At 52.4% G+C, this 16,120-nt stretch overlaps 1 protein-coding gene across 2 annotated transcripts in view; it reads left to right on the top strand.

Annotated features, from left to right (window-relative positions):
* The window catches only part of LOC135241658 (Golgi apparatus protein 1-like), a 55,570-nt gene that overhangs the window by 9,506 nt on the left and 29,944 nt on the right, over window positions 1-16,120 (top strand). For both annotated transcript variants that reach the window (XR_010326076.1, XM_064312213.1), the window contains exon 2: window positions 15,090-15,119. Coding sequence is in view for 1 of the 2 variants with exons in the window: in XM_064312213.1 (XP_064168283.1) it covers window positions 15,090-15,119 (30 nt within the window). In the remaining variant the exon portion in view is untranslated. The remainder of the gene's footprint in view (window positions 1-15,089; window positions 15,120-16,120) is intronic.

The raw sequence follows: 16,120 nt of genomic DNA, 5'->3' as shown, positions 1-16,120 counted from the left end.
GAAACGGGGAAAACTCTCGGCAGAGCAATGTCTAGCCTGCTGCGGAGCCCTGCTGAACTCAAAGGTGTTTTCTCGCCGTGTTCCGTGCTGCGGTGGAACTACTGACGGGTAGGTGTACCACTTCAGAAAATATTTCCCGCGGAGCCGATTGAACGAAATATGCGAGTAAGAAATACGCTCGCTTTGAAATGCTAAGCTTCAGTTTAGTGTGGGAAAAGCATTGTGCTACTGCAGGTCTCGAAAACTGAGGAATTCAATCCACTCAGTATGACAATTTGAAACAATAACTGCAATTGAACAATCGCAAACAGCTGCATAGGTCCCCAAGGCAATTTTAATAAATTACACCGATGCTATCAGTTCCTTATATTGACAAAATTAATGTGTGTAATTTCCGTTCATGTATTTATTGTAAACCAAAACTCCAAGCCAGTGGAGGAGCTGCTGGTTTATGGAGAGATTTTCTGTGTAAGCAGTCTTGAGTGTTGAAAATGAGTGTTGACTACTTCCTCCTTATTATTTTTTTTACAAAAGACATTCATGTGATTCAATGGAGGTCTTTAATTTTTATTTTCAAAAAGCATTTCACCCTCCTCAAATTTTTAATTATACCCCACAATGACAGCTGTAAGCCCCCCCCAATCAATTTAAGATCCTCTGGCAAATCTGTAGGCCACGACCATGCAGAGACTCCAGAATGTGTGCAGCCAGTCATGGTTTCTGTTCTCTCTTTCTCTAGTCCACCAGCTGTGCTGCACAGCTTCGCTCCCCCCCCACCCTCGGCCCCACCCCCTCAGTTGACACCATAGCCAATTACACGTCACCCTGCAAGGCTGGCCTCAGTCCGTCCTGCCGCCTTATGAAGTAATAAATGCTGTATTCTAAAATGGACAACATTTTACCGTTCGTATCAGTCGCTCCTGACGTTTCTTTACATCTTATCTTATTCGTTACGTTGACGTGTCGAATGAGGCCTCGCGCATTCGTCACGGCTAAATAAACTCGTCTTTTTCGTTTGCGCGCGGTGTATGATTTTTGGATTGGCTCTCGCGTCTTTAGCGCTTGCGTCACTCTGCTCCTGCTGCTTCGTCACTGTACCAGAGGAATCGGCTGATTTATTATGGGCCCGTTACCTTACTGAAGAGCTCCTACTTCCCTGGCTGGTTGATAGTCCCTCCAGGCCTGTGAAACCTGACCCTCTGAAATGGAATTTGTATAATTTGCAAGCTGGTTCATTGCAGGAGTCAGTTATTCTCCCTTCTAGGCACCCCACAGACTGCGTGATTTAAGGTTTTATGGGTTAAACGGGGTGAAATTTGTCTCCATCCAGTAGCTTTCTGTCAAGGACATTGCACACTCGTAGCTATAAACTGTGCAAAAAAAAAAAAGCAGTTAAAATTGCAGTCTGTGTTCTGTGCAGTAGGTCTATCATACTGTACATCCCACTGACCCTGGTTCTAGTGAAGGATCGAGAGGTAGCCTACTCATGAGCAATACAAAATGTCTTGTCATACAATGCGAACTGCAAGGAACTGACATGTTCTACAAGGAAACCTGACACATTGAAAATGACCTGACCGTTTTTCTGTTTATTGTTGTGTGGATACATCCTGAACCCTTATACCCCACATGACCGCAGCATGGTACATTCCTCGTCCAGTGCCTCTGGGCAGTGTTTGCTTTACTCTTTCTCCCTGTTGTCTTTGGCCATTCGCTGTTCACGGGCCTTTGTTGTTCTTCACAGTTTTGTGAATCGCAAGACTTAACAATTTGCGAAGATTTTGCAATCCTCCACAAGCTCGTAGGCAGTTCAAAGGCCTGCAGACTCCAGACACCCTATTTTTACAGTGCTACTACATCAAGATTCTTGTTCAGAGAGCCAGTATGAAAGCTGACTGTGAGGAGCCATTGATCTTTGATTATATATGCATCTGTGTGTGTCCATCTGAAAGTGTGCAGCATCTGCCTCCGGATGAAATGGAGGTCATTTAATCTTCACAGAAACTCTCTTAAGAACTGATGAGCCAACAGCAGGTACTGTTTCGGTTTGCAATAAAAACCGCTGCAAGGCTGTCTCTTGTAATGGAGTTATAAAGTGCGATTGTAGTGCACAGACTTACTCTAAGTAAGGTCCATCATTTACTTACGTTATTGCTGTTTTTTTTTTTTTACTACAACCAGCAAATATTCAGTTAGTTCAAATGAATAGCGATCAGATGCCCCGAAGCTCTTTATTCAGCTCCCGGAGGCCCGTGTGCCGTGCCCAGAGGACGCTGCGCTGGAATGTGGCGTGTGGGTGGTTTACGGGGACCCTCCTGAGAGAATGGGGGGGGGGGGGGGGGTGGCGGTTCAGGTGTGTGAGTCACGCTCGGAGCGGCAGTGTCTCCTGCCAGTTGGCGCTCGCGTGACGCTCACGCCGATAGCTCTCGCCGTCCCGCCCGGCCCGCTCGTTTCGCCCGCGCGGAACCCGTCTCCCCCGCTCCAGAAAAGGCCTGAAGTGACGGATCGCGCCTGAGGGCCGGGCGGCAGCCGGGGCGACGGCGACGGCACTTCCAAGGGTCTGTTGCATCAAAGAGAGAAAACGCACTCAGCTCTGTCTTTTCTTTTCTTTCATCTCGTGGCCCGGGGTGTGTGGGGGCGGCGGGCGGCGGCGGCAGCGGCAGTCTGGGGCGCCGTGCTCTGGTGCTGACATTTATCCCGCGGGATGCGCCGGCTGGCCGCTGTGATCTGAATGAGAATAGAGCACGATCCCGCACTCCGCCTCCACGGCGCCACCGCTTGGGCTCACTGCTGCCGCTCGGGTTCTGCGCTGCCGCTCGGGTTCCTGCTGCCGCTCGGGCTCACTGCTGCCGCTCGGGTTCTGCGCTGCCGCTCAGATTCATTGCTGCCGCTCGGGTTCCTGCTGCCGCTCGGGTTCCTGCTGCCGCTCAGGTTCCTGCTGCCGTTCTGGTTCGGTGCTGCCAAGTTCGACACTGGTTTGGCGCCGCTGCCCCTTGGGTCCGGTGCCGCCGCTCCTGTTTGGCATCTGCGCCGTGTTGCTGGAGTCCCCGCAGGACCAGGCGCGGCCCGTCTGGCGCCGCTGCACACGCAAGGGCTCGGCACCTGAGTCTGCTTTGGATGCGCCCGCGCGCGGCTCTCTAATCGGGGGCCAGGGAAAGCAGGTGGGCAGAGGCAGGTGTTCGTTTGTTAGTCCGGCGGGGACGATTTCTGCTTGGGGCACAAGTGGCAGTACCTCAGTGGTCTCATAGGTCTGTGGAGAGTGCTCCCTGCTCCGGGGGGGGGGGGGGGGGGGTTGGGTGGGGTGGGTGGTTATAGTTTTATTGATTGTGGGGTTTAGAGATGTCATAAGGTTGGACAATTTCTTCATGTCCCCTGTGTAGAATTCCCTCTCACAATCAACATTTTATCTGTCCTGCTTTTTGTAGGACTGTATTTTATGACTGGCTATCACCCAGAGAACAATCTGAAACCGCTGTTTCACTGTTGCATCCAGTCTTCCGACCTTTAATGCGTGCAACAAAGCAAGCAACGCAAGTCTTCGCTTGAAAATCTGCCTTTTTTTTACGTTTGGAGTGCGAATTCTGGAGCGGTTGGCTCTGCTGAACCCCCCTGTGACACCCGACCCTTCAGATTCAGCCATCTCTAATTACCCTGTGAGAATCCGCCTGGTGCCCAGCTCAAAGCACGCTTCGCTTCTCTGAGCACCAGCGCTGCGTCTGACATCAGTGCATTACTGAGTCAGATGAAGAGAAGGGAACCATGTTGCATTTGTGGTGCTCTGAGAGAGACTGCATTAAGTGATCTGTGCATTGTTTATTACCATTAGATCTGTCAAATATTACCGTTGGATCTGTCAGGTATTATTGTTGGATTTGTCAGGTATTATTGTTGGATCTGTCAAAGTGGCGCTGAGTCATGGATGAGTTTTGTTTGGAAGTTGCTTTTGTGTCGTTTAATTTGGAATGAGGTGCAGGTTCCAAAGAGCATCCAGGTGTGCTGTACTGGTGCCTGTGGTTGGCATGTAAAGGAAATGATTCACCTGAATTTTACTTTGTTTTTGAATATGTAACTTGTGTGGTTATTCAGAGGTGTAAGGTGTAGCCAGGAGGTTGTTCAAGTCATTTCTCATCGCTGTTTTACACTTCTGCAAATCCCTAACCTGAATTGCTTCTGTAAATAACCAGCTTTAAAATGGAAGAAATTATTTAAAAACAATCTGTCCCCTGTGGATGTGGGTGAATTCTTCTAAAATGATAATGCAGTGGAATATATGTGCTAATCATTCATAGTTAATTGTGTCGTTTGCTCTAACCTTCTGTAATGGCTTGTAAATTGGCTTTGGAAGTTAGGCCTAATTGCATTTCAACAGAAATGATAAAAATGGCGGGCAGGCAGATGTTTTTGCCCATCTAGGGAAGTGGGACACCATTTTATAACTGCTTCTTTATACCATTTACAACGTGGTCGAAGAGCGAGAGCAATTATGAAGAATGACCCCAAACGGGAAGTGGGGGTTTTGGCCTGTGATTTAGTGCCTGTCCGAACGTGGCTGAGAGACTTCCCTGGAGAAGCACTGACGCCGTGCTGTGTGTGCGTGTGTGTGTGCGTGAGAGAGTGTGTGTGTGAGCGTGAGAGAGTGTGTGTGTGTGTGTGTGCGTGAGAGAGTGTGTGTGTGAGCGTGAGAGAGTGTGTGTGTGCTGAATATGTATGCGTGTCTGCCTGTGTGTGTGTGTGCTTGTGTGTGTGTGTGTGTGTGTGTGAGCGTGAGAGAGTGTGTGTGTGCTGAATATGTATGCGTGTCTGTCTGTGTGTGTTTGTGTGTGAAGGACACTGGATAGGCTGTGTGCACACCTCTTCCCTTATGATACAATGACTGGCTGTGGTTCAGACTGTGAAGGGTTTGGCTGTGCCTCAGACTGAGGAGGGTTTGGCTGGGGTTTGGTGCCTGGATAAGAGTTGGGAGCAGTCCTGCTGAGTCTAATTAACAGTGTGAATGTTGATAAAGGGAACGGGACGGCCAATGAAATGGCTGAATGGGACGGCCAATGAAATGGCTGAATGGGACGGCCAATGAAATGACTTCCTGGGTCCCTCAGGCTTGGCCTGCAGAAGCTCTGGTCGCTCTGCTGGGTGGAAGGAGGGAAAACGGCGGAGGACAGGACAGGGTCTGTGGCTGAGGGTTAAACTGTAACGCAGCTGACTGCCAGTGAGCCGGGAGAATGAACCCTTCTGTCTCAGCGGGCCCGAGTGGAGTAAAGGAGGGGAACGCTCTGTGTGCAGGAAACATGACTCCAGCGCAAGGAGAACACGCCCCTTTCTGCAGTTTAGCTAAACCCAGGGCCCCCGTTCTGCGCAGTGTGGCCCCGTTCTGCGCAGTGTGGCCCCGTTCTGCGCAGTGTGGCCCCGTTCTGCGCAGTGTGGCCCCGTTCTGCGCAGTGTGGCCCCGTTCTGCGCAGTGGGGCCCCGTTCTGCGCAGTGTGCCCCGTTCTGCGCAGTGTACCTCCGTTCTGCGCAGTGTGGCCCGGTTCTGCGCAGTGTACCTCCGTTCTGCGCAGTGTGGCCCGGTTCTGCGCAGTGTGGCCCCGTTCTGCGCAGTGTGGCCCGGTTCTGCGCAGTGTGGCCCGGTTCTGCGCAGTGTGGCCCGGTTCTGCGCAGTGTGGCCCTTTCGCATGGGGTCCCATTCTGCCATGGCTGGCCACTCATCGCAGTGTGGCCCCCTCTGCGCAGTGTGCCCTTCTGGCGCCAGAGGGGTCCGCTGCGCAGTGCCCCTCATGCCATGGGTCGTTCTGCGAGTGTGAGCCCCGTTCTGGCGCAGGTGGCCCTTCTCGCGGAAAGGGGGTCCCGTTCTGCGCAGTGTGGCCCTTCTGCCAGTGGGTCCTTTTGCGCATGGAGCCCTGTTCTGCGCCAGGTGTGTCCCCATCAGCGCAGTGTGGCCCCGTTCTGCGCAGTGCGGCCCCCGGTTCTGCGCAGTGCGGCCCCGTTCTGCGCAGTGCGGCCCCCGGTTCTGCGCAGTGCGGCCCCGTTCTGCACAGTGCGGCCCCGTTCTGCGCAGTGTGGCCCCTGTTCTGCGCAGTGTGGCCCCGTTCTGCGCAGTGTGGCCCCTGTTCTGCGCAGTGTGGCCCCGTTCTGCGCAGTGTGGCCCCGTTCTGCGCAGTGTGGCCCCGTTCTGCGCAGTGTGGCCCGGTTCTGCGCAGTGTGGCCCGGTTCTGCGCAGTGTGGCCCTGATCGGCCCCCATTCTTCATGGCAGGCGTATCTCAATCCGTCCCAAACGCTGCTCCGCACGCAGAAAAACCCCTCCCTCCCTCTCTGGAGCGTCCAGAGGGGCTTTTCGACGCACGCCCCTCCTAATGCTTCCAGCGGGTGTGGAGAGGAGCCCAGGCTGGCCTCTGGCCCCAGCGCCGGCCCTCTCAGCGGGGAGAGAGGGCGTCCCGATGGCTCGGTGAAGGATGAGACTCTTCCAGTGGAAAATTTGTGCTTTTGTCGTTCACCCGAAGCCCTGTTCAGCAGACCAGGATAAATGTCCTCCTGTCATCCGAACTGTGCTGCTGATTTGTCTTTTTGGTGGGTGCTTTTTTTTTTTACTTCTTTTTTTATTTTTATTTGGTTGGTAGCAGTAGCAGCCGTAACTACTCAAACTCAAAAACTCGAACGGAAAACTTTCCTTGCTCTTGTTTACGGTCCGTACCCAGAAGAGCACCAACAGCGCAGAATGTCCTGCAGTGCAACAAGTGTGTGAACGTTTCCCATAGGCTGCAGGAACCCAGGAGGATGGTGAGCCGGTCCTCACATTCCCCTGCATTAGCTGCCTGAACGCGGTGTCAGGTTTCTTGTGTGTTTGAGTATTGTTCTATTGTTTACGAATGTGAGCTTGTGTGTCACGCCTAATCTGGAGCTTAGTGGTCCTCCCCCCCCCCCCCCCCATCAGGTTTACTGCACATGGGGTCCTTTTGCTTGAGTTCATCTTTGGCCTTGCAAGGGCACTTTCTAAGTTACAGCACAGTCGGAATATGAGAGACATCAACAGAACAACTGTAGTGCAAGGCGCTGATCATATGCAAATCCTGAATGTAAATTATTGAGTTAAGAGTCTTATTTTGTGCCGTGGACTGGCCTACACGGCGAAGAATGTGTCAGCAAGGCCAGGAGAGAGCGCTGACTGATCTCCTGGCTCTGGAGTTTTACACCTGCACCTGCCGCACTGGGTTGTGCTCCAGGGAAATGGACAGTCATATCTTGGGCTTCCATATGTTGTGTCTGCGTGCCCCCCCCGCTCGCCTCAGGTGTAGCTGGGCTCACCGCTCAGGTATGTGAGTGGAAATTGCTGGTTTAATTATTCCCGGCATCGCTGTCCTGCGAAGTTAGGACTTCTCAAAAATTGGTTTTTATCCAGGATATTACTGGGCTGTCTGCCCGCCCCCACCCTTGTGCCTCCAGCGAATTGGAAGCCATTTCCTCTGTCTGCATGAGGACCCTCCTCTTTTTTAAAAAAAAAATTTTCTCAATCCGTTTTTCTACTTTCTTACTCGTCCTGACCTCAGCCTCGCTGTCCAAAACCTGAAGTCTGATCCCAGATCAGTATTTCTGGGGGGGCGGAATCTGTGCCTGCTGATGAACAGTACTGTCTGTACCAGAGCAGAGGGTCCTTGATGTTAAATTAATTTAGCAAGCCGTGCCGTAAATATTCGGTTCCTGTACACCGTCGGACTCGAGCGCCACTTCACCCCTTCCCTCAGAGAGCTTCCTGCCCTGGGATGTGGTTCACCTGCTCGTACTGGTACACCTGTGTTACTGAAATACCCACTTACCCACTTACAGTCTGTCAGAATTAAAGGGTTTATTCCCTCAGTGGAGGCAGTGTAGAATAGAGGTTAGGGGACTGTGAGTAGAGGCAGTGTAGAATAGTGGTTAGGGGACTGTGAGTAGAGGCAGTGTAGAATAGTGGTTAGGGGACTGTGAGTAGAGGCAGTGTAGAATAGTGGTTAGGGGGACTGTGAGTAGAGGCAGTGTAGAATAGTGGTTAGGGGGACTGTGAGTGGAGGCAGTGTAGAATAGAGGTTAGGGGACTGTGAGTAGAGGCAGTGTAGAATAGAGGTTAGGGGACTGAGTAGAGGCAGTGTAGAAAGAGGTTGGGACTGTGAGTAGAGGCAGGTGAATAGTGGTTAGGGTACTGTGAGTAGAGCAGTGTAGAATAGTGGTTAGGGGTACTGTGAGTAGAGGCAGTGTAGAATAGTGGTTAGGGGACTGTGAGTAGAGGCAGTGTAGAATAGTGGTTAGGGGACTGTGAGTAGAGGCAGTGTAGAATAGTGGTTAGGGGACTGTGAGTGGAGGCAGTGTAGAATAGTGGTTAGGGGACTGTGAGTAGAGGCAGTGTAGAATAGTGGTTAGGGGACTGTGAGTGGAGGCAGTGTAGAATAGAGGTTAGGGGGACTGTGAGTAGAGGCAGTGTAGAATAGTGGTTAGGGGACTGTGAGTAGAGGCAGTGTAGAATAGTGGTTAGGGGACTGTGAGTGGAGGCAGTGTAGAATAGAGGTTAGGGGACTGTGAGTAGAGGCAGTGTAGAATAGAGGTTAGGGGACTGTGAGTAGAGGCAGTGTAGAATAGAGGTTAGGGGGACTGTGAGTAGAGGCAGTGTAGAATAGGGGTTAGGGGGACTGTGAGTAGAGGCAGTGTAGAATAGTGGTTAGGGGGACTGTGAGTAGAGGCAGTGTAGAATAGAGGTTAGAGGACTGGGCTTTATAACCCAGAGGTGGTGGCTGTGGGATTTACCAGTGTGGCCCTGCTGTTGGTATGAGGGCTGTGTAAGTCGCTCTGGATAAGAGTATCTGCTGAAGAGCTGAAGACGGCTCAGACCTCGGAGTGAGTGATCGCCGTGTGGAGCTGCAGAGAAGCCGCTCGTCCTGCTCTACCTGTTCCGTGTCTCGTTTTACATCCGTGTTGCGATTTAAGAATCTCACTGTGTGATTGATGATCTGCCCCACTGACACTGAGCCGATACAAAGCCAGAGCCGCATCTGAAATGGCTGAATCACGCTTTGCTCAAGTTGACACACGACCGGGGAAAAGCCGGGGATGTTATTTCCAGATATTTGCGGCGGCGAGAAGACGCCAGTGCTTTTGGGATGCGGTAAACCATGAAAGGGACGATTGTTTTGACATGGTGCGCGTTGCATGCCATGGTGTGTGCGTGGTTTAAATATGATTTCTTTCTGCTCGTGTGCAGAAAGGATCCTGTTGCTCTGGTAGTGTCGTGTTGCTAATTCTCAAGAAGCCTGTTTTTATTTTTATTTTTTTATTTCAGTAAGTGATGCTGAAAATATTACCATTTTTAATTTCTGACATTTTCTAATTCAAAGTAAGTTTTAGTCAGTGTATTTTCCCCCTATTTAGTCATTAATGGTGATTTTGGTGTGAAGAGAATATTTGTGAAAATTTTTAAATGTATAACAGGCATTGCATATTGAAGAATTTCTATTAGTTAAGATTTGCAGCCTGTAGCATTGCAGTTCGTATTACATTTAGACAGTTATTAGGACTTTCTCTCCCATGTGTTTCATTTGATAAGTTTCAGTGACACTAGAATGCCTGAAAGGAGTTTGTTAGCTCCTCTGTGGAGTTTCTGCTGGTAATGACAGGAGCGCTGGTCAGGTCAATGCAAACGCATGGGGAGGAAAAAAACCCAGGATAATTGGCTGATTCAAAAAAAGATCAAAGGACAAAAATATGAAGTTACGAACCCATTAAAAGTAAACTTGTGTTATTTCAGGGTGCGAGGCGTACATTTCTCTGGGAGGGATATGAAGCGAAGCGCAGAGGGAGTGGGTATTGCTGGTGAATGTCACGTTGGAGTGGGAGGAGCCAGGCAGTTCTCTGTGCGTGCTGAATATGTATGTGTGTGTGTGCCCGTGTGTGTGTGCGCGCGCGCCCGTGTGTACGTGTACTTGTGTGTGTGTGCGTGCGTCTGCGTGTGCAGAGGGATATTGCTGGTGAATGTCACGTTGGAGAGGGGGCGGAGCCAGGCGCTTCTCTGTCCGTTCCGCTGCGATCTCCTGGGATTAGCGCGCCGCGGCGGCGTGCTAATAAGAACCTGGACGTGGGGTCCGGTTTCTTTTGTGACCGGTCACTTTCTGGCCGACATGCAGCCCTGGAGCAGATGTGTCTTTCTCCCTGCACAAAGAGACGGCCTGTTATGGGCCGGGCCCTTATGCCTCTGTCGTTTTTTTGGGAGAGTGCCCCCCCCCTCCATTTAATGAGCGACATCTGGAGGTGCCTCCCACAAGGGGGCGGAGCCTGGGCGGGGGGATGGGGGGGGGGATGTCGAGCAGACCAACCTGCATTTCCTGTCAGTGCTCCGTTTTCCACGGAAGAGGCAGGAGTGGAATCTTCTAGACTTTCGCTCGGTGTCGTTTTGGGCCGGTCTGCGTTTTCTCATAGAAAACACTGAGGGAATGAATTTGAGCAGTGGAGACTGCAGAAGATGGGCTTGTTTTGATGTCTTATTTTCTCCTGGTAGGGCTCGCTTTTCTGCCTTTTATTGCTTGCTGCTGTGGAAAATCAGCAGTCCTGTGTGACTTTGAAGTGTGAACCGGCGGGGAGAGGCTCCAGCTCTGGGCGTTTGCTTTTGAAATTGACACACGGCTGACAAAGGTTTTCAGAAGCCCGTGGTTTCTTTTCTGTGAGCCATTTATTTGGAGTTGTTTGGGTTTTGAGGTAGTTCTAAAAAAAGGACGAGCTCCCCAGAGGCCTGAGGTGTGGTGTTCTTCTCGAGGGCTGCTTCAAACACGTTTCTTCTGCCGCCATGTGCCGGCTTCAAGATTTTACTCTATTTTATTCTTTTTCCCCCCCCGCATTGTACTTTTGAAAACGATGTTTGTCAGTGCCGTCAGTCGATGCAGAATACGCAGTTATGAACTCTGTGGGACGCCAGAATATACCACGCGTCAGGAAGCAGATGGACAGAGTAGAGAACGAGTGCAGCGGACGATGGAAATGGCCCCCTCTCCTTACCTGGAGTCACAGACGCAACACACACGCCCCAGCTCTCCCTGTCGCTCGGCAACGGCACACTGGCCCGCTAACGGAGGACGTGGTTGGCCGGGAGGCGTGGCTGGCGCATGGCGGCCATTTGCCAATCTCGGGACTGTGGGAGGAGTCTACAGTAGATTAAAAGACTCTCTTCGCTCTGATTGGCTGTATGTCCGTGCCTAACGTAGTTAGACACACACAGAAAATCACTGATTTGCATGTAATGCCACGGACAGTCACACACCACGATGCAGGTTTGTGATCTTTCAAATGTTACTGCACACACATGGATATGCTAGTAAGCATGCATGTAAACTATTTCATATGCCGGCATAGGTTATATATATATATACATACACACACACACACACACACACACACACACACACACACACACACACACACACACACACACACACACACACACACACACTCTCTCTCTAGCAGTACAGGCGCACGTTACTGTGACTCAGCCCTCTGTGGAAAGCCAGCCTGTGCCAGCTGTGCCCGGCTGGGCGGGGCCCCTCGGCCCTGGGGTGGGGCCGCCCTCAGGGTCCAGGCGTCCTGCCAGCGCCACAGAGAGGCGTATATTTAGAGAGAGAAGGGTCAGCCAGTCGGCCAGCAGCGTGGCCTCTCTCGTCCCTCCCCGGGCCTTAGCATGCGCTGTGCGCTACTGCGCGCTACTGCGCACCGCGTGGCACACTGTAAAGCAGCGTGGCCTCTCTCGTCCCTCCCCAGGCCTTAGCATGCGCTACTGTGCGCTACTGTGCGCTACTGTGCGCTACTGCGCACCGCGTGGCACACTGTAAAGCAGCGTGGCCTCTCTCGTCCCTCCCCAGGCCTTAGCGTGCGCTACTGTGCGCTACTGTGCGCTACTGTGCGCTGCGTGACACACTGTAAAGCAGCGTGTCATTAACGGGTTTGCTGGGGCTTTCCCCTCAGACTCAGGACAATGCAAACAAAAGAAAAAAGAAAAATAGCACTCTAAAGCTGTTCCATTCTAGTTTCATACGTCTTATATAGGCTTTTCGTTAGCCATGTCACATTTTCATACATGTTGTTTAACAGGCAGGCTTTCTGGGTTACAAACCGTTCGGTCTGCTCAGTACAAACATATTAATTATGGCTTGTAGAATAATTCTGCGTGTGTGTAGCCTAGCAGTTAAGGGGCGAAATCAGTTTTCTTTCCCCCGTTGACGCTCGGCGCTCGGAGGCGTGTCCTCGGGGTTTTGACACGGCGCTGGGCGTCGGCTGTTTTAGCGTGACGCCCAGGACGGCTCGTTCCTCCGCTGCAGGCTTCGCCGCCTTCGCGCCGCTCTGTCCTCTCGCTCCCCTCGCTCGCTTAACTGCGATCCGTAACGGGCTGAGAAAACAGGCCAAACGAATGCGGCGTGGGGGTGTGTGGTGTGGTGTGGTGTAGCGGGGTGGGGTGGGGCAAGGCGGGGCAGGCTCAGTGAGCACTTGAGTCCGCCACTTCCTGCCAAGCGCAACATTCCAGTAAAAAAAAAAAAAAAAAAAAAGATCATATGCCGTGTAATACTGCACCTCTAAAAATAAGGCCGCATATTGCTGTCGCCAGCTGTGATTGGCTGCTTTTCTGCAGAGGGCTGCAGGTGTCAGCGCTGTGAGAGGGACTGACCGTTCTCTGGCGCTGAATCCCTCTGTTCTGTTGGGAGGGTTGGAGGAGTTTACTCCGGTCTTCCTGATTGAGGCGTTGATGAGGACAGCCGCACCGGTTCGGCCTATAGGAAGGCTCCGTTTTGTAGCGGGTTGCCCTGTCGCGTTAGCGCGGCCTTCGTCGGGGACGGAGAGCCCTGTGAATGAGCGGGCTTGAGTCCCATGAGGCCAGGGGGACAGACGGGGAGGAAGTGTCATTGTACAGTGCGTGAAGGGTAATCCTCTCTCCCTCCTGGAGCATCCTGGGAAATGTAGGCCTTTGTTTTAACCTTCTCATCTGTCTGGCTTACCATTAACTACATTTACTGCGATTCATTGAGAATTGTGTTTGGTTTGATGTCAATGGGGCGAAAACACCAGAGCTGAACTCTTGATAAAATTATCTGCGTGTTTGCGTGTGTCCTTGCGTGTGCACATACGTGTGCGTGTGTGCGTGTGTGCGTGTGTGCGTGTGTGCGTGTGTGCACGCGTGCCTCGTCCCCACGCAGGGCCGGCTCGCCTCTGCGTGTGGATTCGCGGCTCTGAGCGGACCCTGCAGCCTGTCCTTCAGAGCGGCCGCTGTAATGAGATCTGTTAAATTCCCCGGCTGACTCCCCTCCAGCGCTGGCAGGAAGGCGCTCTGCGTCATCCCAGCATGCGTCACCCTGATCGCCGCCTTCCCGTTTGGCTGAAACCAGGGTGCAGCGAGGGATGGGGCGGATTTATTTATTCATTTTTTGGTGCCTGTTAATGCGCCCCTCTTATTGGATAATCGGAGAGCGTTTGGAGCCTTTTGGTGGCAGTGAACGGGTGTGTGATGCGGCCCTGTGGTTTCGGGGGCGCGTCCCGTGTCCTGTGTTTGGCAAAACGTGCAGATGACGAGCGCTCTGTGTGAACTCTGTCTCTTGAGGGAGGGGGGCGGGGCTGACTGGAAACGCATCACAATGGATATGACTGTACTGCTTTGATTGGCGGGTTCCGTTGTGTTCGTCTCTTCCCCCCCCCCCCCGCCCCGGCCTGCCTGTGGATGACTGTGCTGTGTTGGCTGAATGCTGCGCTGCTCTCCCTGCACCTCCCTGTGCCGTCCCCCCCCCCCCCTGTCTCTCATCCTCACGTTGCTCCCTCCTGCTCCCGATGACTCATCCTGAGCTTGTGTAATGTAATGGCCGTGCGATGATGTACCCTCGCCCAACAGTCCGCGCGCCTCTGGAGGGGCGGGTGCTGTCACTGTCACGGCGGGCCTGGGGCGGGTCCCCAGCAGGTCTGCAGCGGGTCCAAGCAGGTCCACAGGCCCAGCTGGTGCTTTTAAAGAGACTGGGTTAATGCTGAGGGCTTCTGGGAGGAGGGGCCCGGGTGGGGAGGGGCTTGTGTGTGAGCAGCTTGGGGTCACAGAGGATGGTGTGACAGTGCTACACCTACACCCCCCCGAGTCCCCCCCCCCCCGTTCCGTTGGCCAACGTCAGCCTTGGTGGGGGTGGCAGTGCTTTGTGCCCCAGTGCTGCCGTCAGCTGTTTGGGCAGCATGAAGGTCAGGTTGTGGGCCCCTGTGGAATAGATGGTGCAGTGCTGTTTGGACTGGGGGGGGGGGCTGTTTAATGGGAGCTCAGCATATGAACACAAACTGCTGATGTATGGCTTTGGGGGGGTGGTGGGTGGGGGGGGGGGGGGGGATGTGCGGACAGCAGCTGATCAATCGTGCTTGTTCTCTGTGGCACCCGTGCATTTTGCCAGCCTACATACGGGACATTTAGCAGCAAATAATTACCACCCCCTGTGATCTGCCCTGGTTCACACACAGTGTCAGTGGCAGTGTCAGTGACCCAACCGGCTGTACTTACTTTGAGCCTAACCTTTGCCACACACTGGTCCTCTCCTCCCTGCCGGCTGGCTGTTCTATTTTCCTCGCAAACAGGCCTGTTAACGTGACGCTAATTTTAGCGTTGTATTGGTTGAGCCCAAAGCTGCTAGCGGAGCGGATAGCGTCGTTTGAAGCCTGGGGGAAGATGAGACGTAGCGTCGCGTCGCGCTGCGGGTCCGTCCGGGACGCCGTGTATTTCCGTGCGGGGGACGGGCAGGGATTAAAGGGGGGAGATCGAATGTCGCGGCGGTGCTTTTCTGTGGGACAGGCGTCGATGGCGCTGAGCTAGCGGCGGCGGCGGCGGCGACATTCCGCCGTTTAACCGCCTGCGTCCCGCCGCGGAGCCGAGCGGCGTGTCTGCGTCCGTCTGTCCGTCTGTCCGTTCGTCCGCTCCTCCTCCTGGCCTGTCCTGTAACCTTGGAAAAGCATTCCACCTCCTCCCCCCCCCCCCAGGAACCTGTGCCTGCTCCATAGCATCCTCTGTGTATGTAATCAAATTTTAGCGCTTGTGTGACAGGCAATGTCTGACTGTGTATTTTTTCTTTCCTTTCAGGATTCGGAGATCGCTTCTGACTGCAACCATGTAAGTACTGAAATTCCTGAATGACATTCCAGTTCCTCACTTCCCTAATGACATTCCAGTTCCTCACTTCCCTAATGACATTCCAGTTCCTCACCTCTGGTTCCCTGGCCTGGTTTTCAAAGCACAGTTTTGTCGCAAGTGATGCTGCTGAATGAGTTACAGTCTCGATCAGGCTTTAAGAAAAGCAATCATCACTGCTTTGTCAAATAATGTGAGTTTGATTAAACACTTTGCAAATACTTGCAAATAAATCTCTCGTCTTCCTGGACCATCCTTATGGTTAAGCACATCACCCTTTACCGTGTTTGTTTGCGTTATGAAACAGACCCCAGTGGTCTCTGGTTGCCGCAGTAGTTCCAGTCACTGCCCAAGAAGAATGTTGCAAATGCTGGACTGACTGACTACCAGCCATTTCCTTGAACAGCGAGGGAAGTGGTTTATTGCAGGCCCCAGAATAATCTAACGTATACAGTGCCCTCCGGAAGTATGGGCACAGTGGAGTGAAATGTGTTATTTTTGCTGTGTACGCAAGGCATTTGGATTTGGACAATCAGCTTTTATTTCATTGCATTTTCATGTTTATTTCCAAATCCAAATGCCTTAAGTATATAGCGAAAATAACGAATGTGCTATCACGCTACTGTTGCCATACTTCTGGAGTGCACGGTACCTGCTGTTTGTTTTCCTTGTTTATGGGGGTGGCCGGTGGCTGGAGCTGGGTCAGAGCTGGTCCACACATCTGTAGGCTGCAGTGCCTACTGGAGAGGCTGTGCTTGGAGTGACTGTAATAATAATAATAATAGCTTATTTTTATAGCACTTTTCAATACAGGTAACAAAGTGCTTCACAATAGTCAACTGTGCTTGGAGTGACTGCTCAGTGTGGCTATGCTTAGTCTCCTCTCACAGATCCAGGCCTCAGATTCTGTCGCTCTGTTCCCACAAAAAACCCCTCGTTCGAGATTCCAGTGGCTGCTTCTGTAGTTTGCAGTGGACTGTATT

This window comes from Anguilla rostrata, chromosome 16 (genome assembly GCF_018555375.3).
Source record: "Anguilla rostrata isolate EN2019 chromosome 16, ASM1855537v3, whole genome shotgun sequence".
Taxonomy (NCBI): Eukaryota; Metazoa; Chordata; class Actinopteri; order Anguilliformes; family Anguillidae; genus Anguilla; species Anguilla rostrata.
Note: the sequence above shows the minus strand (reverse complement) of the source record. Positions and strands in the feature narration are given on the sequence as shown.